This window comes from Silurus meridionalis, chromosome 7 (genome assembly GCF_014805685.1).
Source record: "Silurus meridionalis isolate SWU-2019-XX chromosome 7, ASM1480568v1, whole genome shotgun sequence".
NCBI classification, from domain to species: Eukaryota; Metazoa; Chordata; class Actinopteri; order Siluriformes; family Siluridae; genus Silurus; species Silurus meridionalis.
This window is the reverse complement of record NC_060890.1, coordinates 8,935,911-8,962,059: the sequence shown is the minus strand read 5'-3', so window position 1 is coordinate 8,962,059 and position 26,149 is coordinate 8,935,911. Positions and strand designations below refer to the sequence as shown.

General features: G+C 39.7%; 1 protein-coding gene across 3 annotated transcripts; it reads right to left on the bottom strand.

Annotated features, from left to right (window-relative positions):
- Window positions 1–220: 220 nt before the first annotated feature.
- On the bottom strand, window positions 221–26,047 carry LOC124388909 (poly [ADP-ribose] polymerase tankyrase-2-like). 3 transcript variants are annotated; one of them, XM_046854028.1, is made up of 27 exons: window positions 25,531–26,047; window positions 23,587–23,811; window positions 22,750–22,845; window positions 22,140–22,176; window positions 21,941–22,016; window positions 20,109–20,203; window positions 19,929–19,995; window positions 19,598–19,784; window positions 19,226–19,347; window positions 18,076–18,167; window positions 17,841–17,919; window positions 16,712–16,883; window positions 15,925–16,004; window positions 14,661–14,806; window positions 14,407–14,572; window positions 11,910–12,129; window positions 11,369–11,478; window positions 10,383–10,571; window positions 7,295–7,535; window positions 5,868–5,950; window positions 4,604–4,724; window positions 4,339–4,436; window positions 4,176–4,250; window positions 3,974–4,079; window positions 3,471–3,657; window positions 3,188–3,344; window positions 221–2,452 (listed from the first exon to the last, which is right to left on the bottom strand). In XM_046854028.1, the coding sequence occupies exons 1-27, from the start codon at window positions 25,670–25,672 to the stop codon at window positions 2,393–2,395; spliced, it is 3,429 nt and encodes a 1,142-aa protein (XP_046709984.1). In that variant the 5' UTR covers window positions 25,673–26,047; the 3' UTR covers window positions 221–2,392. The 3 variants fall into 3 exon arrangements, with proteins under 3 accessions (XP_046709984.1, XP_046709982.1, XP_046709983.1); XM_046854026.1 differs by lacking the exon at window positions 10,383–10,571 and having other exon boundaries at window positions 25,531–26,046; XM_046854027.1 differs by lacking the exon at window positions 10,383–10,571 and having other exon boundaries at window positions 15,925–16,001; window positions 25,531–26,046.
- Window positions 26,048–26,149: the final 102 nt, after the last annotated feature.

The following is a 26,149-nucleotide window of genomic DNA, read 5'->3' as shown; positions in this document are numbered from 1 at the left end:
CGAAGACTGTATTTACACTGGAGCCTACTGGGAACCACTGCGTGGAATGTTTGTGTTTTTTGCTGAAACTGGAACACTTATGCCTATGTTGAACTAAGTGATGGCCTGTTTTACACACCCTGAATGGGTCAGCAGTCCATCTCGGGGCATCATGCACACACTCATTCACACTATAACAATTTTGCTCAGTCTCGTGTGCAAATAAACAAATACACGGTTCTTTAGTTCTCTATTTATTGCCCTGGAACACTCAAGAAGCGCAAAGCAAAGCATCTCAAACATGACATTACACAGAATACCATGCACAACAAGCATCATCAGAGAGACATTACAGAACAATGGGGTAAGATGTCTACCTCGGTTACTGTGAAAACAAACTGGCCACCATGTTCAACAAGAAAGGATGCTGTGAGAAAGATTTCTGCATTCCCAGTACTGTTTTAAACACAGCGCTGTTTACTTATTTTCATGAGTTGCACAAGTTTGACCTACTTACTATCTGGTGTGTTAGTTAACTGGGGACACCTGCAAAATGTATCAAAATAATTACTGGATTATTTCGCCACATAAAAAAACCCCTCAGTTCCTACTCATTTAATGTACGATTTATGGAAGGATGTCTTTCATTTAACGTCTGGTCTCTTCAAAGCAAGACTGATGATAAAACTTTTAAAAGGTTGTCTTTAACAAAGCGTGTTACTGATCTTCTTATAGCCTTGGCCATCATTGTGGAGAGCAACAATTCTGATTCTCAAATCCTCAGAGAGATATTTGCCATGAGGTGCCATGTTGAACATCCAGTGATCAGTATGAGAGAATTGTACTCAAAGCACCTAATTGTAGCTGCTTGAATACAAGATTCACAAATTTATATTTAACTTTGCATGGTTACGTGACATACAGCTGTTATCACTTAGGGTGTACTCACTTTTGTTGCCAGCTATTTAGACAATAATGGCTGTATGTTGAGTTATTTTCAGAGGACAGTAAACATTTTGCTGTAAACAAAAAAAACGGCATGAAATGCTGAAACAGCTACCGAGAGGCAATGCATTAAAACAATACTGAAATGCAGAATACATTCCGTTTCCTTCATCACAGGGTACATGAGTATTAAACACCCATCCATGTCTATGTGTAGGACATTTAAGAACAGCACCACTGAAACGGAATGAAACCGACACCTTGAACTTGATGTCATCCCTGTGCAACAATATTTATTACGTTTCTTGCTCTAGCTGTGATATTTAAAGCTACAGAGCATAGGATTCTTTCTGAAGAAAATAAATATCAGTCCCTACTGGGACAATAGTATAAGATGTTTATAAGATGACGTTCCTGAGCTTTGAGTCACCCTGATAATCCTGTTTTCCCATCGGAATCACCTGGAAAGCTAAGATACATTAAGGTCATCATGCCTGACTTTGGGCACAAAAGAAGTCTGAGGAGGCGATGGCAGGCTAGAGCTGACAGCCAATCACAGAAGAGAGAAAGAGAGCGTGAGAGAGAGAAACTACTATTAGCCAGTTGTAAAGCTAATTGTTCTAATGTACTATAGACCTATAGGAGGTGTTTCTCCATATATTCGGATGTTATACTTGGTTATATCAGACGAGAGTGATTTGAGGAATCTGTTTAACATCAAATCATCATCTGGTGTTGGCTTTAGCTAGTATTCTTACGTTATCTGGTTTACGCCAAACGTTCTTGTCAGGCCACTTGCTATAAAAATGTTCTTTAGACTATAATTTAGCCAGAGAGTTTGATCATCTTACATGCACCTGTGCACTTAAAAGTTGGTGTACGACGGTAACAGCTTATAACTATATCAAATACTTGAGCGCCATTGGTGTCGATATATATGTATGAAATGACACTAATCCAACATGCTACTTTGTTATTTTTTAACCCCAGAGGAGGTTAAATTTCAAAATTGTACATCCTGTAGCTTTAACTGGATGACCCCAAACCAAAAGGACCTATGAAGCCGGCATATATTTTATATATCACACATAGCATAGAATCTTTATAATACAAATATCAATAAATCAACATGCTTGTACAAAAAAAATCTATACATATATATATATATTTATATACATAGTTGTCTTTGTAAAATAAATAAGCCACATTTGTGCATTAGGCCTTCCTGAAAAGTGTTGATTTACAGTGTTTCATGACTGACTTGAAGGATGAGATCTTCTGCTGAGGAACAGGACAGTGATCGGTGCACACACGTTGAGTAGAGAATTAACTGTAACATGATAAATATCGAGTGCAAAGAAAGGACGGTAGAAAAAAAAAAAACAACGAAACGGAACAAAACTGTTTCTTTACAGTGTAATCAAGAGTGTGTGCATGCAGTGTGCAAAACAGTCCTTTCTGATGGGTCTTAATCCAGAGTTCCATCCGGTTTGATAATCTGATAGGTGATCAAATATTCCGGATAAGCCTGAGGAGGAACGATATCATGAGAAGTAAAACAACAACAACAACAACAGCAACAACAACATAGAGAGGTGCCCTGAATAGGATTCCAACCCAACACTCCAGTGTTTAAAGTAAAGATGTACTGGGTAAAATATGACTCCAGTAAAAGTAAAGGTTCTCCCTTTAAACTTTCACTTGAGTAAAAAGTATTTGTATATGTACTTAACTATCCAAAGTACTATGATTTATTATTGCTATAATGTTCCTATTATCAGCTTTGTAGTACTCTTTGCTTAATAAACTCATTTTATGTGAAAACACTCTAATGTTACTCTTGGCACAAAATATCTAATAAAAGAATGTTCATGAGTCAAACACTGATTGATATCTACTAAAATTATCATGAGCACAAAATCTAAACTACTTCAAAAAAATCACGCAAATAAAGACACGGATCTTGTGACAAGTTAATTATAGGCTGGAGTTTCTGCTATCATTTATTACTTTCAATATGTTCTGCTTGCTGTTGAACTGATGCTGAACTGTGCTAAAGAGAGACCATCAAGCGGCAATCAAAACAAGTTCAAAACAGACCCGTTGAGGTTTTATACAGTCATAAATAAAAAGAAACTGATTTCGCAAATTGTAGTTAAAGTCTGAGTAAAGTACAGATACGTGAAAAAAGATACTTAAGTACAAGTATTGGAAATGCCAATCATCCTACAAGGCATATTTTGGAACTGGGGGAGTGCAGTACCTGCTCTCCTCTGTAGATGACGTATTCAGCGAGGGCGAGGCCGTTGATGCTGGGTCTGCCTGACACCGAGTGGTGGCCTGGTGGAGAGTGGGCCATCTTCATGGCACTGAACTGAAGGAAAGACTTTCCGAGTGTTACACGGCAGAACAGCAGCTGCCTGGAGCCAGAGAGACAAAACACACTTAATCCAAGCTTTCATTTTCATGGTGTTATTTTCATTCAGCCAATGTGTCGAGGGGAAAAAACATGGCTTCCATGAAGTGATACAAAGTGAAATACTCACCTCTGACACATGTAGCACGACCGGTCCTTGTGAAGAGGACACCCGGTCCCTCCTCCGATACCATACACATACTGGTTACTCTTGGACGAGTTCTCGGCAAAGTAGATCCCAGCCCCGAACATACCTCCTATGTAGGCGTGTCTCTCGTCAAAGCCTTTGTGGATGATGGCGTTTACGAACGGAGAACCTACAGGATTTTTTATTTGATTCCCAGGGCAAAAAGACACAATGGAGCAAATGATGCTCTTTTTTAAAAGATGTTTATACAACAGATGGAGCTTGAATTAATGTCCTAATTACCACATTGTGTACTGCACAAGAGTACAATGCGCTCATAATTTGACAGAAAAGTGAGGAAAACCATCAGGGTTATACTTATAATAATGTAATATCCACCTGCGTTCGGTATAATAGATGATGAAGCTTTAAAATGAATAGCAATTGCATGGGAAAACTCATCTGATACACTGAATCAACAGGATATTCGTGGTTAAAACCCTCACCGTGGAACAGCATGCGCTCGTTGGAGTGATTGCGGTTCTCCTCGGACACCTCCCTCCTGCGATGTGTGTATCTCTCCCACAGTTTCTTATTGTAAACCTTCTGGATCTGTTCAGAGGATGGCCAAAATATACAGTGTACACATCTGTTTTAAAAGCCACGCACAATTTTTCTCTGCTGGAACAGAAAAGGATCCGATTCTACCTTGACAATGTTGTATCTGTTGAAAACTCCGCCTGCGTGACCGCCGTCTCTGTGCTCGCGAATTGTGCTTTGCATCTGTTCGAAGACGACGCACGCAGATGACGTTACATGAAGCAGATATTTATTGTGAAATAGCTTGGGAGATGAGTTGTAAAAATTTTACCTCCTCTTCAACTGACTGGTACTCCTTGTCGTCCGTGGCTAAATCGATCATTATAGTTCCACTGTTGGCCGTGTTGAGAGTTAAATAGGGATTCAAACCTTAATATTAACAAAAAGGGGAAAAAGGGATTCATTTAAACCTGTCTGTCTGTATGATCCAGATAAATGCAAAGATGTACAATCACGGTACCACCTAAATGTATAATAAACATCAGAAAGCTCATGGGAGCAGTCTGAGATTAGTATCATGATGTGGAGTTCCTTACTCTGAGGTCCAGTAATGAACCTCTCTACTCCTTTGATGAGTTTGTGTCTGTGGCCATAAGCGATGATGCCGATCTCCTTCAGCTCTTTGTGCCCCATTTCCGCCAGCACGTCCAGAGTTATCTACAAACCGAGCACCACCGCACAAACAAGATGAATCAAATGATGGGGAATTTACAATAAAACACAACTAGATCTGCATTTCCCGTTCCTTCCCTATTGCTTACAATAAACTACAAGGTGGTATCAAAAACAAGAAAGCACTTTATCTACATCTACCTTTATAATAGTCCCCTTGCACAGCAATACAGCGCTTTCAGCGTTCCTGCCACATCTGGAATGTGTCATGGAAGCCTTCTTTTTGTAGCGGTGTCAAGCACCTTCTGGGATTCGCGCTGGATTTCCGCAAAGGTGTCCAAACGGCGACCTTTGAGCTGGATTTTAATTTTCGGGAAGCGAAGCCAAATCTGGTGAGTTCTCGGTACAGGGTCTTCTGACTTGCTGTCCATGATGTAATCGCAGACTTGGTAATGCACGTGGTCAGAATAGCACCAGTTGCACAGCTCCTGATGTACACAGGACAATGTCTTTTGGCACAGTGACTTATGAAGGTCGGTGCTCCCTGTGACTGTGCGTGCTGCCTTGTGCTGCCATCTGCTGGTGTGTTACAAAACTAGTCTTGAACCTTTTTGATACCACCTCGTATATTTAAAACGCGTTTACAATTTCTAGATTTAGTCATGTACCAAACAAAGCACATCAAATAATAAAGTAAATGTGCTACAAGACCAGGTGAGGTTTTTTTTCTGTCTAATCTTTAATTGTACAGTTTGGGTGAATCTGTGCCTATGATAGCATCAAGATTTGAGTTCCTTTTCACAAAAGTGAAATCTGTCATGGTTTTCTGCTGTTGTAGTTCATCCACCTAAAGTTTTGTTGTTTTCTGTATGCTGACAGCTCATCTGCTGACCACGGTGGTAAAGACTGACTTTTCAAGTTACTACATCCTTCTCGGCAGTGCAAACCAAAAAGTACTGACTGTGTGAAATTCTTCAAACCAGCCTAACTGATACCGACAACCATGCCATGGCTAACGTCACCCAGCTTACTCTTCATTTTGATATTATGCCTTGTGCTGCTGCCACATGATTGTCTCTGATTTGATTGGCTAATAATTGTTGGTCAGGCATTCCTAATAAAATGGACGGTAATTGTATTTAAGTTTTTGCCATTAAATGTCACAAAGATGAAAAAGGAATGGTGCACCTGTTCCCGGTCGAAGATTTCCAGAAGATGTTCCAACCCAAGTTTATGAAGAAACTGGCTGATACTCAATTCCAACGATGCACCTGTGCACAGAGAATTCTTTTAACCATCATAATGTTTCTGGGAACCATTGAAAAACTTTAGGTACTTGGCTTATTCTGCATAGAAACAATCTTCTTCATATAATAGAGATCATTTTAATCTGTATTTAGGAAAAAATGTCTGCAACCTTATGCTTTTAAACTTGTAGCTAAATGAGAGAGAGAGAAAGCAGTTGCTAAGCTGCTGGGAAACATGCTAGCTACAATTACATTCAGCTATATACAATTAGCTATAGTAACACAATAAGGCTAGCTACACCAAATTTTTGGACCCAAGTTTTATCTCCCTTTCATACTTAAGCTAGATGTATAAAATAAAGGTAATGCTTTCAAAATAATATAAAATAATAATAAAATAAAATAACAAACTGAACACCCAGGGCTACATTAAGAAACATCAACTCTAAATATTTTTAGTTATTATTAGAAACATCCCATTCCAAATTTAGTTCCCATTTGCTGTTATAATAACCTCCACTGTTTTGGAAACATGTACCACTAGATTTTAAAGTGTACCTGTGGAGATTTATGTTTATTCAGCCATAAGGGTGTTAATAAAGTCAGGGTGCGGAGGCCGTTAGTGATACAAGGTGTTCAACAGGGTTGAGGTCCAAACTCTATAGAAGGCCCCTCAAAAATGTTCTACTCCAAATCGTGTAAACCATATCGTCATGGAGCTGGCTTTGTGCACAGGGGCATTGCTATGCTAGAATTGGCCACGAGGATGGGATTCTGGTGAGGCCAGCGGAACTCATCCTCTGTTGTTGACTGCTTAGATGGAAATTCTGCTTAGATATCAGTTGCCTGGGAATGCAGTATCGCCAGGTGAGGGTAAAGGGAAGCTGGTCAAGGGGAAAAGCACTCCAGGTAGTAGATAATTTAAGATTAACTTTGAAGAAATAAATACTCTAAAAGAGTGCAAGTGTGGATCTGTGTGAAAGGAGGACTTGACACCTGGGTCTGCTATTTCAACTGAAGGGAAAATTTAATGCTACTGCTTCCAAAGACATCCTAAATTTCTGTGTGCCTCCAGCTTTGTGGTAACATTTCAGAGAAGAACCACATATGGTTGAAAAAGTCAGGTGTCCCAATACTTTGGTCCATATAGTGTAGATATTAACAGTGAACTGTTTATCATCTGCCTGCTGCACTAGATACATTGACTGCTATTGGGTCCAATTGCAAAAACAAACGTTTCCAAGATATACAGTGTTTTTCAAAATAGCCTAAACAATTGTATAATCATTCTGAGTATTTGGGATGTTTGATTCGTTGCTAAGTAGTGCATTAAACCCATTACTGCTAATTCCAGCCTCACGCACTCACCTTCCTCGGCTCTCTCCACTCCTACAGCTCCCTCAGCTCCTAACAATCCTATCGGCTCAGGCAACTGGCCGTCCTGTGACTCCGAGCCCGAGGTGGAGGGGGTGGAGCTGGAACCAGATGAGAAGTCAGATGAGGTCACACCACCACTGGACGCTGACACGCTGATGACCCGAGGCTTGTAGCAGGCCGACAGTGCAGACGGAGGCATGGCTGCAGTCAGCAAGACACAGACGTCATCGGCCTGGAGTGACAGAACACACACCAAAAAGAAAAAGAAAGCGTGAGATGTTACTATGCAAAAAAAAGCCACGCTGATCCATGCCAGCTCTTTACATTTGAATTATGTGAAAACACAAGATGTTTCTCACGCTCATCACATGCTTGTATATAGTCGCGTGTCAACAAGAGACGGTGGTCATGTGACTCCAGTCCACAAATGGCTCAGGTTTAAAAAGAGCAGACATTATTAGCGTCGGTTCCTCTCAGAACAGACTGACCCGAACACAACTCACACACGTTTACAAGATGCACCACGCTTACTAAAAATGATAAATTGTTAGCATGTGACTAGCAGCTTAGATTAGCATGAGAAGCTTATAGCTACTACTCTGGCGTTCTACAAATTACACGTCTCTGCATGTCATGTACAATGTTTTCGACTGGCTAAGTAATGTAAGATAAATCGTTAATGCTAGCATTTGGTGCTTAGAGTGTGAAAAGAAATGAGGAAAATGTATTCGAATCCGATCGGGCGGCTTTATTTTCTGTCTGGTAAACCCGTGAGGTGACAGCAACACATCAGAATACGTTCTTCTGTTTCTGCTATGCATAATCTGGTCCGTGTCAAGTTCATCACTATATTCATAATTCTGTTATTTGTAAAAAAAAAAAAAAAATGTTTAGTGTATATGTATGTAAGTCAACAGGAAGTAAGCCTTCTTTCTAAATTTAGGTTGCCAGGAAATAAACACATAGCCCTGGCATGAAATCTGCTAATGAGTTCTAGTGTCTGAATTCCACATCCACCTTGAAAACCATCATTTTGCACAGACATTCATTCATTCAAGAAACCCTGACATGTACAATCTGTTTTATCGTTGTGTCTCTTCTAACATTTACTACAATGAAATACTAAAACTTCACCTGAGCACGTGTGCTATGGAGACTGCAGTGTTTCTCCTGTAGCTAGAAGCTTCTCGTGCTTTTTAGCTGTATTGGTCTCAAACATGAATTAAGTCATTTCTGGGCAGTGTTACTGCATGTCTACAGATCATTCTGACCTGAACAGAACTTCAGCACTCCAATGAAACACATAAAGCACAAAGCTTGGACCTCGACGTTTCAATGCAGATGAGTTAAAAACATGGGTCTGGGATGCATATCGCAAGGGACATGCAAGACAACGAGGCAAAATGAACACATTTTACATTTTCCCATGCAGGATGATGTGGACGAACCTGGAAGATGCAATGTCTCTCAAACAACTGAGTTACACACTGAGCTACACCACTAAGATACACTCATTCCCAGGCTGTCTGTGTGTTTTATCATTCAGTCGTGTGGACTGTGCATCTGATGCATTGTTCATTTAACCAGCAATGAAAAAAGGAGCTACAATGTCAAGGTTTCTGGGTGGTAAGCAACACAGACACGCCTGATGATGTCATTTCTTTTCATTGTATTACTATCACCTTCTTTATCATGCACAGTTCCTTTCGGAAAGCCCAGATGCAGCCCCAATTCACACATCAGTTAAACAATTGGAGTAGCACGAAAGGATGTTTTTTGGCACAGGTCCCTTATCTTAACTTTAGCTTAATTCACTCTCTCTCTGGACAGGGAGCTGTTTGAATAACCGTCTTCGCTGCCTGCTATGGACATTTCTTTCTGCACATGTCCCTCCTGAAAACTGCAGCTAAAAATGTCTACCAAATGACCAAGTTATACCTAATTTTTTATCAGTGTATTCCAACCACAAGTTCCGTTTTGTGATTGGGTGGAAGGCACAGGTAGTACTGTACATTTTTAATTGCCCTTCTTTATTGATGAGCTGCCTTAGCTGCAACTGAAATCATTGTAACAGTTACATACAGAGTAAAACAGCTATGCTAAACATTTCCTAATGACCATTAGCTAACAAAGAGATTTTTTGGGTGTCCTTTCATGTAAATGGTGAATACTGGAATTTTGATCAATGGATGGACTCACAGAATGAATATGACAAACCCGAAAATGATGTGAATAAAAAAATAAAGACCTATAATGAAAAATGGCACAGGGAATCAACACCAACAGTTCATTGTTAGTACAGATAAAGACAGGTGCGCATTAATCACGAGCACATCTCGCTCTTGTTTATTCATGAAATTGTTGTTGCACTACATTATCTCGCCGTATCTCTCTCCGCCACTAGCCAATGCTGGGAAATGACTACGGAATTAATCAGTATTTTCCGCGACGTTAAAATCTTACACACCTAACTGTGGATTATACCGTACCTGTGTTTTTAATTGTATTACAAACCTAATCCTTTCTTCAAAACCAGCTTATTCCTGGTCTTTAATTCAGCACCTGGCTTTACCATTTGACTTAAAAATGCTCACGCACCTTTAAGCCACGCCCTGAAGCACACGTTGAGGCGCAAAGGAGCAACATACACTATGAACAAAAGTATTGGGACACCTGAATTTTTCGGCCGTACGTGGTTCTTCCCCAGTCTTTTAGCACACAGTTGCAGGCACACAATTGTATAGGACATCTTTGAAAGCATAAAATTATGTCATTATATGAAAAGGGAGACCTATACCTGTTCTAGCATGTGCACAAAGCCAGCTCCATGAAGAGATATTTTACATGGGTTGGAGTGGAAGATCTTGAGTGGCCTGCTATAGAGCTCTGACCTCAATGAATTGGAACGCTGACTGCACCCCAGGCCTCCTCACCCTACATCAGCACCTGACTTTATTAGCACCAACTTTGGTCCATAAAGTGTGATTGATGGAAAATGCATAAATAGGTCAGGACAACAAACATCATCATCAGTGTGATGATGCAAAGCGCATGGTGAGCAGAGGGACTAATGGGATACCGTCACAAGGTCCAGCGGCGACTGGCCTTCCTGGTTACGTAGCGCAGGGTCAGCACCGTGTGCAAGCAGCAGTGCGCACAACTGTGTCCTCCCTTTCTGAGCAGCCTCATGCAGCGGTGTGAACGCCCATTTATCAGTGGCATTGACGCATGCGTTGTATTTGATGAGCAATGCAGCCACGTCCACATGCTGTGAAACACCAAACACACGGCTTGCTCCGGTTTCCTGCCCCGTGCTGAGGTTTGTTGATTTGAGGATCCTGTCCTCTGTCACATTTAACCTTCTATACAGACTCACACTCTTTTAGTTAAATGGCAGCTTATGAGACTATTTTATAAATCACTCCCAGTAACTGCCAACAAAAAAACTGGCAATCTAATCTTAGTACATCAGAGACATCCACATGATTAACTTTTTGAATATGTCCTACTTTACAAGGCTACATTTATAGACTGTTATATAGAGACTAATACAGTTAACTTACCACTTTTGATAGAAACTGACCACTGCAGACTGGGAAAACCCCACAAGAGCTGCAGTTTTGGAGATGCTCTGACCCAGTCGTCTAGCCATCACAATTTGGCCCTTGTTAAAACTCGCTCAAATCCTTACGCTTGCTCATTTTCCTGCTTCTAACAAATCAACTTTGAGGACAAAATGTTTACTTGCTGCCTCATAAATCCCACCCACTAATGCCATGATGAAGAGATAATCAGTGTTATTTACTTTTACCAGTCATAATGATGCAATTTTATTATATTTGCCTGGTTGGTCTACATGCCTTCTTTTAAATTCACATGAATGAACCAAAAAGTTCTCAGTTGACCTCAGCAGTAAGTCACTGAACTACATCAAATCCAGGTTTTATTTAAAAGATGTGGAAAAGCTGTGGGGCTTCCAGGAGGTATGTTAATACCAGAAAGTCCAAAACACCTGGTGCAGAAAATGTGTAAAAGTTGGCAGGTCTGTCCGAACACGAGACTCACCCCATACGAAGCAGCGTTATGTAATGGAATGAGACCTCCTTTGTCCTGCGAGTTCACCTCTGCGCCATGCTGCAGTAAATACTCTGACACCTCCAGGTTATTATAACCAGCTGTCAATCAAGAAAGCAAATGTCAAACAAATCTGTCAAAGGTCTAATTATTAAAGGCTAATTTAGCTGAACACTGGGGGGTGGTGTTACTAGTGGTAAAATTGCTGACATAATCATATGTGCTGGAATAATTGCACTCACTGTCCACATTTAATAGGAACACCTGTCTGGACTAAAGATATAAATAGCTGTTTTTTCTTTTTTCTCTGTCATTTCTATTATAACGGAATGAAACAAAAAAAATCCAGAGATAAAATAAATATCATATTAAAAAGCATTCGGAAAAGATTGAATACAAAACTAGTATTCTGGGAAGTGAACAGTCCTATTACAATCAATGTCATTGCATTTCATGTTATTTAAGTGGCAACTCATTTATGTAAATTAAGCTAGATCTGCAAGTGTGTGTATGCATGTGTGTGCATTCTAACCTGCTAGATGGAGCGGTGTAGAAAGGCGTCCCTGTGTGTCCCTGCAGTTGACGTTTCCGGGACTGCAGAGTTTCTTCACCCGGGTCAGGCAGCCTTTCTTGGCAGCATCCAACAGTGCCCCATCTCCCCTCAGCAGGTCCTGGATATCTGTGTCGCCTTCCTTGACCAGGTCAAGAGGCGTGTTCCCGTCACGATTCTTCTTCGTGGGATCTGCGCCGTGCTGGAAACAGAGACAGAGAGATGGGGATGTAAAAAAAGCCATTAAAGTTACTCGGCATCGATATAAAAAAACACCAGAAACAACGGTTTGAATGATTTTAGAAGACATTTCAGTTACAATTACATTATGATTTAATATGCAACATTTTTGGGTTGTTCGTTTTTGCTTTGGCCACCAGATGCCGCCACTGGGCCCTTATCCCCAACTCCCTTATCCCCTACAGTTAGTCGTCGACTTCCGACTATGATTGGGACCGACAGACCGGTCGTAACACGGTTTGGTCATAAGTAGAGTAGGCTATATGTACAGTACTGTGAAATTATCCCGAAAGCTGGTAAAAAAATAACGTACGCTGCGGCTAGCGATTGTGGTCGCAAAGTTGAATGGACGTAAGTTGCATTGGTTTCTTTGAGTCTCCTGTTTTCTCAAGTTTTCCCCATTCTCCTGTTTTCTCTAGTCTCCTGGCTTCTTCTGTCTTCCTGAGTCTCCTGGCTTCTTCGGTTTTCCCTTTTGTCTCCTGTCTTCTCGAGTCTCCTGGTATCTCCCTGTTCTTCAGGGATTTCCCAGTCTCCTAGCTTCTTCAGTTTTCCTTAGTCTCCGATCTTCCAGAGTTTCCCTGTACATGTGCATTTCTTTGTTTTGTTATGACTTTAATTTGTATTAGTCTTGTTTTATTGTTTTGTATTCTTGATAAATGCACTCTGCCTGTGTTCATTTTGGTCCTTTTTTTTGAGCTTGTTTGTTGGACTTTATTATTTTTATTAAAAGAAATTATGCCAATGCACACTGCTAGAGTGTCTGCCACTCACTCTAATGATGGTAAACAACAACATATTTTTAGCCACTGTTGTGGTTTTCAGCGAATGCTTATGCATTTGTACACCAATGTATACCGTATTTTCCGGACTATAAGCCGCTACTTTTTCCCCATGTTTTGAACCCCACGGCTTAAACAACGGAGCAGCTAATTTATGGATTTTTCCTGGGTTTTTCCCGGTTTCACAACCTTCATGCCAAAAAACTGAACCCCATAACATTAGACCAATGAAATTGCCGAACGGGTTCAGGTGAACCAATGAAACTCTTTATATTAAATCAGATGCGCTCCCACTGAATCGGGCCGCACCACATCATAAATATGGATGAGGTTCCTCTGACGTTTGACCTGCCGCTCACTCGGACTGTCTACAGGAAATACGAATCATTCGTCACGCTGAAAACAACCGGGCATGAAAAAACACACTTCACCTGTGTTCTGAGCTGCACGGCATCGGGAGAAAAGTTTCACCGATGGTGATTTTTAAACGCACGATGATGCCAAAGGTTAACTCTCAAGAGTAATAGTTGTGAAAGGAAGGGGAAAGACAGTGAACAATGACTTTCTTGGTAGGCTACTGTTTAGATACAAGCCGTGTAACAGACACTGTCTTTCATTAAAGCCTGTGTAAAGTTCATTAGTTTCAGTGTAGACACCTGCAGCTTATAGACAGGTGCGGCGTATTTATGTTCAAAATAAAAATCTTTGTTAAATTCAGTGGGTGCGGCTTATATTTGGGTGCACTTATTAGTCCGGAAATTACGGTATTTTCTTTCTTTCTTTCTTTTTTTTAGGCTGTTAGCTTGCTGTGTTCTTTGCTCCATTCTCTTTTCATAGCATTTGTCTTCTATACAATGTGTACTGTAAATTATCTTTTTTTTAAACGTAATGTACTGCAGCCTTATTACGTTCAAATGCTTGTTTTCAATGTTTGTATCAAATTTATGCATATATACTGTGTGTGTGCTTATATCTTCACAAACAAAATTTCTAATTCTTTAACAAAAACTGTCAAAACAATGTTGTATTATATTTTATATTGATTTAAGAATGGTTGTCAAATTGCCACCTGCATTGATCATTAGAAACAATACAAATGTTTTACAAAAATTCTTCACCTTGCATACTCGCATGCTGTGATCATTTCTTTTTTTTACAGAAACAACTCAGCATGAGTGAATTTGTTCAAAGGAGAATGCACTCAACAAGCAGCCACTATAAGCTTTGTAAAATGTCAAAATTAAAGAGCGTTATACTCAATATGTGGCTTTAGAATTTGTGTACACTGTTATACATAAATAAGGTTTTATATAGTTATAATAAGCAAAACATCTAATAAAAAAAGCTAATTAAAATAATAATCTAATTAATCGAAGGAGTTGGATGGTGTGTGTGTGTCCATTAATAAAATAATTGTTGTTGTAAGCTTGTTTTTTTTTTTGTTTTTTTTGTTTTTTTACCTGAAGCAGCAGTTTGCAGATCTCATATTTGCCCTTTGCAGCAGCCTCATGCAAGGGTGTGAACTTCCACAGGTCTGCTACATTGATCACAGCACCGTGTATCACCAGCAGCTCCGCCACCTCATAGTGTCCGTATGAACATGCGTTATGTAACGGAACCAGGCCCCTGAAGCAAGATCAAACCAAAAACTTGTAAATCCTTCTGAATGACAAACAAACACGCGTAATAAAAATGACTGAAAAAACGTTTGCACCCTTTATCTTTAGCGTGTACGTCTGCGCCGTGCTGCAGAAGGAACTCCACCACGGCTACGCGATTGTATCCAGCTGCGAAATGCAGAGGTGTGGACTGCCGTCCATCTGCGTCCCTGCAGTTAACATTCTGTAGTGTACACAACTTCTGCAAGAGATCACAACATTTATTTCAGCATTCATTTTTGGCCGAGATTTTGTATTGAGGAAGAGAAAACCGCACCATCCCTTAAAGTCTTTACACTCTGAAGATTTTCTGATTCTTCAAGCTCTCTGTACTACTCTTTCACAATCTGGGGTCATGCATCTTTACAGTGTCATCCTGGAATTTGTATCTGTGGTGTCAAGGGGGAAAAAGAAAATCCATTATTGGGGTAACCTGGTTTTTCAATACATTCAGGTACTTCATTTTATTACCGAATAATGTTGCCTGGACCTGACCAATTGAAGCAACCCCGGGTCATTCAATTCAATTCTTTTTAATTAGTAAAGTGCTTTTAACAATGGACAATGTCTCAAAGCAGCTTTGCAGAGATAAAGCAGTTATAAAAGAATGTATAAGTTTGTTTCTTATAACGGTAAGTTTACCTAATACGCAAAACAGTGGCAACAGTGGCAAGGAAAAACTCCCTGAGATGTAAAGAGAAAGAAACCTTGGGAGGAACCGGACTAAAAAGGGAACCCAAACTCATCTGGGTGGCACTGAATGTCCATCATTGTTAAGGGTGTGCAGAAATAGGCGATTAAATGCATGGATCCCCAGGCTGCGGCTGATCTTCCCAGAGCGGTGTCCAAACAAAGAGAACTCTATCTTAAGAGAGTTAGGTTTCTAGGGTGAATCCGCAGATCCGAAAAGAGGATGCATAGGTCATAACACTCCCTTCACTGTATACAGCAAACAACTCAAAATCATTTACTCCGACCCATGTCAAGCATATCCTCATGGAGCTGGCCTTGTGCACAGGGGCATTTTCAGGCTGGAACAGCTTTGGGTCTCCTAGTTCAACTGATGGGAAAATGTAATGCTCCAACATCCAAATGTATCCTGTCCCAATTCTGTGTATTCAATTTTGTGGTAACAGTTTGGAGAAAAAAAAACGCATTTGGCTGGAACATTTCAATCCAAACGCTAATCTTTTTTGACCAGGAACTTTATTTTTTATAATAGAAAGAGTTTTCTATATATTCCTTTTACATAACTGTTTTCCTATCAAAGCAGGGAACACATGGTGGGTGTCCAGTGGAGTAAACAATCACTCTGTTTACCTTTATAGTCTCCAGGTCTCCTGACTTGGATGCGTCCAAGAGCTGCCTCTCTGTGTCCAAACTCCCTGTCAGCACTCCTTCTAGTAGGAAAAAAAAGACAAACTGTCATATAAACAGCATTTTTAGCACCTCACTGTTCCAAAATAAAATTACAAAAACAAGAATTAATATTAGAGACAGTCTATTGCTTAAATTATCGGCAACAAAATCTATTAACGATCTTCAGGTCCGTGGTCATTACGAGAGCGGCCACTAGAGGCGACTTACTGCCGCTACGTGCTGTTTGTTTTTACGCGAGATGGCATGCTGCACGAGGAGCGCTATATGTATGTATTATTATATAATTAATATATATTATTATTTAAAAAAAAATTAATTATTCATATTTATTATTTAATATATTCATACTTATTTCCTTGAGCACATTTTCATTAATCGGTAGTTCCTTTTTTAAATTGTTTTGTAAAGTTCAGTACTATTTTACATATTTTTTTTATTTTACATATTTTTATCATTCAGAATTAATTTTAAAAACTATCAGTTGATTAATCTGTTATGATCCAACCTAGCTATCGGTATTGGTAAAATCCACTGTCGGTCGAACTCTAATTATTATTATAATTATTTACTTTCTGCTGTATTGCTATATGTATAGCATGTGTCCTTTAGATGTTTTTCTTCATATATTGTATTTTGTGTGTGTTTGCACATAATTTGCATTGTTACACATGTGTCTGAAATGACAAAAGATTTAAGGTAATATAAAGCTGCATGTCGGGATGCTCACCCTGCAATATGTCCTGGATGGTGTTTTTTGAGAGCTGGGAGGGTGTGTAGCTCTGCAGTGAGGTGATGAGTGGGTCTGAGCCAGCGCTCATTAGCAGCCTGTAGCTCTGCAGATGTCCACACTGAGCAGTCCTGTGAAGCGGCGTCTGCCCCTGACTGTCCGTCACGTTGACCTGAACACAAACAGCAATACACCCGTGTTTTCAATCAGCATTTTGTAGCGGGGGGCAATCACCCAGACTCAGTGAGCCGCACATTCACAGAGGCACTACAACTTACTGCCTAATCAGTTAGAGGAAAGCAGATTCAAGAGTGATTAAAAGATTGTCTCATACATATGTATGACCATGTCTCTGACTGCAAGAATAAAGGCCTTGATGAACAAATGGCAGACTGATATAAGCAAAATCACTGGGCAGGAAGAGTAAAAATGAAAGCATTTTAACAATGCTACTGCAACTTTGGATCAGTAAATGATCTAGCAAGAATTCTGTTGAATAAAGTCTTTGTCCTGAAGATGCCTACCATGTTTTGTGTCGGTGTACAAAGCTATAGCTGCAAGACAGCCTTACTTCCTGTTTGCTATATAGTATTAAAATTCTTTGAATAGATTGTGTGAGGTTACTATGACAACGAGGTGTGCCAGATTTGGTGATGACTCGACAAAATATCTAATAAACTATTAAAATTTCCAAAACGGTGGACAATCTAATTTTATCGTTGCAGCTTGACAATGCCCCTGTACACAATGCCAGCTTCATGAGGATATGGTTTACATGGTTGGTTGAGTGGTCTACTATAGCGCTCTGATCTCAACCCTACTGAACACCACTGCTTGAAACGCTGACTGCACACCAGGCCTCCTCACCTCATCTACATCATTACCTAACTTCACTAACACTGTAGCTGAACAAGCACAAATCTCCACAAGCACACTCCAAAATCCAAAGAAACACTTTAACAGAAGGTTATTATAGCTGCAAATGGGCACTAAATGAGGAGTGTTCAAAAATACATAGAAGTCTGAGATGTCCATATAGTATATCCAGAAAAAGTTAAAATAACAATAGAAAAAAAAAAAAAATAACAACCAAAAAAAGTGTGTGAGAGAAGTTGAAAACTGTGCTTACTTTGGCTTCGTGCTTCACTAACAGTTCGATAATGTCATTATGGGACTTCTTAGCGGCAAGGTGCAGCGGCGCCAGAAGGCTGCAAAAAGAAAAAAGCACCAAAAAACGTGTTAATGAGGCAGATGGGTATTTTAGAAAGTGAAATTTTTCACCCCACTAAATAACAGACTGCAATTTGAAAACAGCCAACAGGAAAGTCTCTTATCTCTGCAAGCAGAAAAGGTGTGTGACTCACTTTTTTGTCTTGTCGTTTATATTGGCGCCCTTCCTCAGCAGAATCTCACACACTTGCTTCCTCTTAGAGTAACGTGATGCAGAGGCGTAGTGCTGCCAAAAAAAAAAAATCATAGAGAAGGTCATCGTTACATTAGCCTTCAGGATAAGATTAAGAAAAGGTACAGAGGGACAGACAGAAATACGGACAGTGTTGTACCTGTATAAAATAGTCACTAGGACAGGCGAGTATTTCCATTCCAATTAAATTAGCTTGCGTTTTTAATATTTTCAAGTCTTGCAACTTGAAAGGACTTCATTTGGATTTCGCTACATGTCACTGAATCAGTGGTGAAGCAAGGTGGTGGAAGCACCGTGTTAATCCTTACCTTTGATCTCTTTGCAGATTTTCTAACTAATTCCCTCTGTACCTGGTCACTAAATGTTAGTAGATGGTCTTTTCTAGGTAGTCATGGTTATATCATGTTTCCATTATAAATTTAATGACACTTGACAGGATAAAAAAAAGTTTCAGATGTTTAATTTATAGTAAAAGATTACATTAGGAGCCATTTGTTTAAACTCATGAAATACACTACATGGACGAATGTTTGTGGTAACTGATCATCATACCCATATGTGGTTCCTTCCTGAACTGCTTTCACAACGCTATAAGCATGCGACTTTATGGAACGTCTTTGTATGGTGTAATTTCCTTACACTGACACAAAAATGTCCTTAAAACCTGTTCCAGAATTATGAACTCGGTTGCCAAGGCTAGACAGTAAGAAGTTGATTGTCCTGCACAGAGCCCTGACCTCAACCCCACTGAACATCTTTGGGATGAACTGGAATGCGGACTGCACCCCAGGGACTCCTTATTCAACACCGCAGCCTGATCTTACTAATGCTTCTGTGTTTGAAAGAACACAAATCTCCATAGCCACACTCTAAAGATCTAGTGTTAAGCCTTCCCAAAAAAATGGCACTTATTAAAACAGAAAATTTGAAAGTGGATTAAAATCTGGAATAAGGATCAACAAATACATATTTTTGTAATGGTGTCCACATACTTTCCACTATTTAGTGTATAATCCTAAGCCCACATAATGTGGAAAATAACAATTTAACAGGTACTGTTATGGCACCCATGAAAAACAAAATAAATGTACCAGAGCCGTCTCATGGGTTTGGGGATGCTTGAAGTTTCCAGTCTCCAGTGACAGGTGCTTTTTAACGCGGAATAGATCGGATTCATGGGCTGCCTGAAGTAAAGCATAACCTCTGAACTCATCTGTAGGAAATAAGAACACCGTCAGAGCCTATTTCCATTTAAATCCCAAATGATTTACTTCCAAAATGTGAGCTTTCTGTGAGAATTTTAACAATTAATCAATAACAAAAACATGAGGGACAAAAAAAACCTTTTAAGGAACTTTTAATCAAAACAATTACATCGAATAGTTTAATAAATCAAAGCAAACACATTTGAAATACATTTTTCTGTATATTTGCAAATGTGTTGCACAATTTTTAGCACTTACAGGCGAGGCGATCTTTGAGGAGGGCCGTGGGTGCCAAGTCGATGGCGCTCTTGTTGTGGCAGTTGAGAAAGGTGGGGTCTGCTCCGTGGCTCAGCAGGAGGGAACAAACCTCCACTCGGTTCTTAGATGCCGCCTCGTGAAGCGGCGTGAACTGCCACAGATCCGTCGCATTAACATAGGCACCATGCTGAAAAAAAATAGACCAGCGTCTTGTCTCTATATTCACTACAGCGTCATGTTTTCTATTTATTTTTAAATATTCTGAAATCATAAATAAGAATTTAGATAGTTTTACTATAATGTTTGAGTTTGGGCTCAGTGAAAGCCATACCTTTATGAGCAGCTCGGTCACCTCGTAGTGTCCGTATGAGCAGGCATTGTGAAGAGGCACCAGATCACTGGAAAAAGCACAATAAAAAATAAAACACTGCTTTTGTCAAAGTCTCTATAGGGTCAGTTTGAAGAGAAGCCTGGGACTATAGCAGTGGCTGGAAGAGACAGATTACTGTACCCTTTGTCTTTAGCGTGGACGTCAGCACCGTGCTGCAACAACAGCTGCACCGTCTTCACCCGATTGTAGCCTGCGGCCAGATGCAGGGGGGTTGACTGCAAACAACCCACAATTTATCAAATGATATAAATGTAAATGAATGAAAACACTATTGGAAAGCCTTATTAGTAGCCTGAATGTTGTTATATTTGTTCTGGTCTGATAATGTATGTGGTCGAGGAGGTGTTCCAAAACTGCCTTTATTTTCTACAATATAACTACAGAGACATTTCACTGTGTGTATTACTATATATATATATATATATATATATATATATATATATATATATATATATATATATATAAAAATAAGACTTAAAAAAATAAATATATGTATATATGACTTAAAAAATAAACCAATTGAAGATGAAACGGAAACACCTTATTGTGAGGTCACCTGACCGATGTGCTTTGCCTACTTCAGGATTTATTTCCAAGTAGAGTGGAGCAAAAATAAAGACAATGTTTGGCTGTATTGAGTACAGAGTGTAATTGACATTTACTTTCTTATAACGGTCTGATGTTGACCACAAGAAATAATCACGATCACAGAGTTTTTGGGCATCCATAGTATAGAAAGGTTGATTGGGTTAAAATTATATTTTTTTAACTCGCCAACCCTATTAAGGCGACGTTTTTGAAGTGGAACCTCCAAATTCTCGATTTGTCTTATCATTTTCTCATCGGATATTTCGATTATTTTATGTCGACGAACCCTAATATCTTGAACACAAGGGGGCAAATTTGCCACTTAACGTCGGTTATCTCGATTGGCACTGTGCAGCTGCAGAAGAACTCATGGAAGTGGCGGAAAAATCAAGCCTTACAGATGCTACAGGTGTAGGATACTTTTCAGAGCTGTGTGTCAGAGTGAAATGATTTGAGAATTTAATTTTGACACTGGTTAGCTTTTTGTAAAAACAAACTACACCCCGCAGGTTTTGTGTGATTTTGTGAGCGATCTTTGTGTTTGCAATGTTGGAAAATATAATAAAGGTTTGTATCGAGAATCAAAAGCATAGAATTAACAACGGCAGGATCGGGGAAATCCGGGATGCCCTTTGGGAAGAAAAGCGCAGCCGGTGAGAGAGTGCGGAGTCCGAGTGGAAAGGCACGTACCGGGATACGCATGAGCGATAACAACGACCGCCGTGAATCAACATATACCAACAATAACGGACGGTGAGAGTGTGGAAGTGAGGGGTTTAAATAGGAGCTGGTGATGAGTGCTAAATGTGCGCGATTGAAACCGGGAGCTTCAGAGAAAGCGGAGGTTTGACAGCCGCCGAAGGGGGCGTGGCAGGTGGTTTTCTGACAATTAACAAACATGTATGTACATTTTAATAGCATGCCTTCATCAAACAAATCGCGGGAACGCTGTTGTGTAAAAAACCCTCCAAAAACACGTGCATGCACATTCTGTACATAAAGAAATTTCAAGCACGTTAATATACTGCCGCCATATTGGTTTTTGTTTATCTCGATCATCGGTTATCTCGATGCTTTTTGGCGTCCCCTAGGCCCTCGACATAACTGGGTTCCACTGTATATATATATTTATATATTTATAAATAAATATATATTCAGCTGTCTGAATTTGATACTTTACCACATCATCTCTAATTTGCATAGGATTAAGAAAACCTCAATACAAACTCCTGTCTCTCTGATGCTGAAAATTGTGAATCTGCATTGAAAATGAACAGCCTGCACAGGGTTATGAATATAACTGCCCAATCTAAAATGTACAGCGAATCATCATGAGTTATAGACATGGCTTTCAAATACTGTACCTTTCTTCCATCACTGGCATGACAGTTCACGTTTAATGGAGTGAGGAGGCTCATCAGCTTTTCCTCGTTTCCACTCCTGCAGAGGAAGCACCATAAAACTCTGCTCATGTACATTACACTCAGTAATTAGTGTCCCTGCCATTCAACATTATTGATCACTAAAAGCTTGCAGAAAGATTTCGAGCTGAGGCCACGCTACCTTGCACTCTCGAGGAGTTCATCCTTTCTGTAGTCGCCTGTAAGAGAAAAGGCAATGGATTAGCTTGTGTAAAGTAAAGGATATTTTATATATATATATATATATATATATATATATATATATATATATATATATATATATATATATATATATATGATCAGGTGTAGGTTCAGCAATGTTATGTGAATGAGGTCAACTGAATACCTGAATATACTGAATGACCAGTTTATTCCATCAATGTTTTTTTTTTCCTGATGGCACGGCATATTCCAAGATGACAATGACATGATTCATCATTCAGAGTGGTTCGGGGAGCATGAGACATCATTTTCACACATGGATTGGCCACCACAGGGTCCAGACTTTAACCGAATTGAGAATCTTCTAGATGTGCTGGAGAAGACTTTGCGCAGCTGTCCAACTCTCCCATTATCAATACAAGCTCTTGGTGAAAAATTACTGCAACTCTGGATGACCCGATTCATCGATGGAATACTCCTTTACTGAAATAATCGAGAGCTGCCCCTATATATATAAAACTAGCTTTGCCTCATACTGCATGCAGCACAAGCAAAGTAATGTTAGGAAAATCACACAAGGATCCACTCACCAGTCAGGACCACCTTAGCGGAAGCTTCTGCGAGGTCCAAGGCCGTCCTGCCGTCAGTGTTTCGGATGTTTGGCTCAGCTCCCTGCTGCAAGAGAACTGTCAAAACATGACAAAGTTAGAAACACTGCCTCAGACCACAGTGTAAGCAGGAAACACAGGTTAAAATTATATAGTCTTGCACACCCAAGATGCAGAACATTTTCAAAGAAATAGATAGTCCTACAAAAAAAAAAGCTACAATTGCGAAAGCTGTATTTTATATGACCATTTCTGATCCTCAGTTTTCAATTCTTTATATCCACCTTAAATAAGTTTTGAGGTGAACATAACAACAGAAATCATGTACAATTATGATCATCCCAGTTAGTAAATCAAATGAGACAAACTGGAAAAAATAAGATCTTATTACATACCAGACCTCAAAAACCAGCCCTTTAAAACTCTGTTTAATAGTATTAATATAAATCATTTGAATCATTATAATAATGTATCAAATATTATTATAATGTGATAAATCAGTAATCATTCACAGTCATGGCTGTTTTGGGCCTGAATTGGCAGGAAATCTGTACACATACTTCATACGCTAGTTTCTTACACATCATTATTCAGCACTTAAGAGGTCTGACTTTAGAGGTGGCTGACTGGAGACAGCAGCCAGAGAGGGGAAAGACAATGGAAGAGAGAGTAAAAACAAACAGGAGTGATAGTGCAAAGCAAACCGGAGTGATAGGATATGATTGTGATGTAGATGCAAAGTTCTTTTATTTTTCATATCACTATTTCCACAAACATTATGAATCAGTGATTAAACTGTAATAAGGGGCCACATTTTACCGATGCAGACGTCGATCTTGCCCTTGATAGCTGCTTCATGGAGGGGGGTGTAGTTCCAGTTGTCTCTGGAGTTGGGGTCAGCTCCGTGCTGCAGCAGCAAGTTCACCACCTCAGCATGGCCAAAGGAGCAGGCATTGTGGAGCGAGATGAGGCCACCATCATCCTGGGCATGAACATTAGCTCCATGTTGCAGCAGGTAGCTCACTACATCTCTACGGCCAAATCCTAACAGAAGGCATAGCATACACATGTTTACCTGTTTACTGTAAACCAGCCAACACTTTTAAATTTGTGATAACAAAATCCCTTTAATATATGCAAGATCATAAAATATCCGTTCTAAAAAAAACAATAAATGCCACAAAAAGCATTGAAAGTGTGGTGGAAAACCATAATGACTTGAATACAGTACTGACAATGGAGATGCCTTCCATAAATATACACTATACATCTCCTAATGGAAACATTTTTTTGTTGATTAGCAGCATGTTAACATATTTTTATTACTAGCTATAGATTTTGTACATTGATGTCTTGGTGGATGAGTTTATTTTTACCTTATCTTTGCCATTTCCTACCAATCAGTTCTTGCATTCCATTTAACAAATACTCTGTTTTTTTTTTTAACTGCTCTCACAGAGCACCGTTTATAGGGAACTGACATACACTACATTTCTGCTGTGAATATGTTTATAGATGGTGTCATTGTTAAATAATATCATCTGTTATGGATGCTATCTGCCCCTTCTGCATGCGTAAGCAGCAGTGGGATTTTTTAAATACAATCCCAGGACTTTACATATTTTGATTCTGTTTACCAAAAACACTCATCCAGATTCATTTGCCGATTTGTTCATTACATTATTGGCGTCTTTTTAAATATTATAAATAAGTAATTGTTTCATTCTCTTGATATATTCATCTAAACACACTGTATTTCAAAGAGACTAGTTTTAAGATTACAATTTATTAACACTGGCATGTCCAATCCACAAAGAGAAGAATAAATGAATTTATTTTAAAGATATTTTTTTTTCCAGTCTGACTAAATGGAAGTAGTTGTCAATGTTACATTAATATAAAAAAGTATTTTTTTACACATTCAGGTATAGCATATTACGCTGCAATAACTTAATGCTTGTCTTAGTGCTACACACTTTTCAAATGCACCAATAGCATACATATATCAGCCAAGCTGAAATCAGTGGGTAAGAAGATCCTCGTTTCGATCCTCACTTAGTTTGTTTATTTCGGTCACAAACTAAAAATAGATGTTTGCTCAGAATCAGTAGAGCTACCACTGTTATTCAGACTCAGAGAAAAGGGTGTATTGGTTCAATATGTTCAGCCAACAGCACACTCCTTCTACAGCTGCTCCAGCAGTACTGTGTTTTATAAATAAACAAATAATGAGTCAGTACCTGGACATGGACTAGACCGATTCGTTCACTGATTTATTCAAGGTGCTGTTGTACAGTAAATAGATAGATAGATAGATAGATAGATAGATAGATAGATAGATAGATAGATAGATAGATAGACAGACAGACAGACAGACAGAAAGACAGACAGACAGACAGACAGACAGACAGACAGATAGGCAAACAGACAGATAGACAGTAGATAGATAGATAGATAGATAGATAGATAGATAGATAGATAGATAGATGGATAGATTAATCGATAGATAGATAGATAGATAGATAGATAGATAGATAGATAGATAGACAGACAGACAGACAGACAGACAGACAGACAGACAGACAGATAGATAGATAGATAGATAGATAGATAGATAGATAGATAGATAGATAGATAGATAGATAATATTAAACATATTGGATAAGATGTCAAAGTTGGATGTGATGTTTCGCTGTGTGAATGTAACTATGGTCATGACTCTAACACTAATATCACACAATAAGCACACAGTGTTGTACTGACCGGCGGCGAAGTGCAGCGGGGTGGACTTGCGGCCCGCGATGTCTCTGCTGTTCACGTTCTCGGCGGTGAGCAGCTTCTTGACCCGCTCCAGCTCTCCGATTCGGCAGGCCTCGAACAGCTCCCTGCCCGCTGCCGTCTCCATCACCGCCGCCGCCGTAGAGCCGGACCGAACCGAGCACCGCGGCTCAACGCAGTTAGAATACGCAGCGCCAAGCGCAACCAAACTCCGCTTAACCCTCCGCTTCACGTTACACTACCTCCGGTTCAGCTCACTCATTATTCAGCTAAACGCTAAAGCTAAAACTCGTTGTTATGCAACGCACGGCTACGGTATAAAGCTTAAACCGCGGTGAAGATGCGACCCTGTCGGACTCGGGCTGCACAAGCACGCCTCCGAGGTGTCATTAGTGACAATTTAGCGCACGAAGTGATCTGAATCCAGCTTGCCCTGCTACCCCCCCTCTCATCCACGCTTCCTGATCTTCCTCCCACACAAGACACAACAAATACGCCCGGAATGAAGCTACTGCTGCTGCTGCTGCCACCTACCTCCAAACAATGTACCTCATCTACCATCAGCATAAACACACTAACAAAGACATCATGCAATACCACAGAT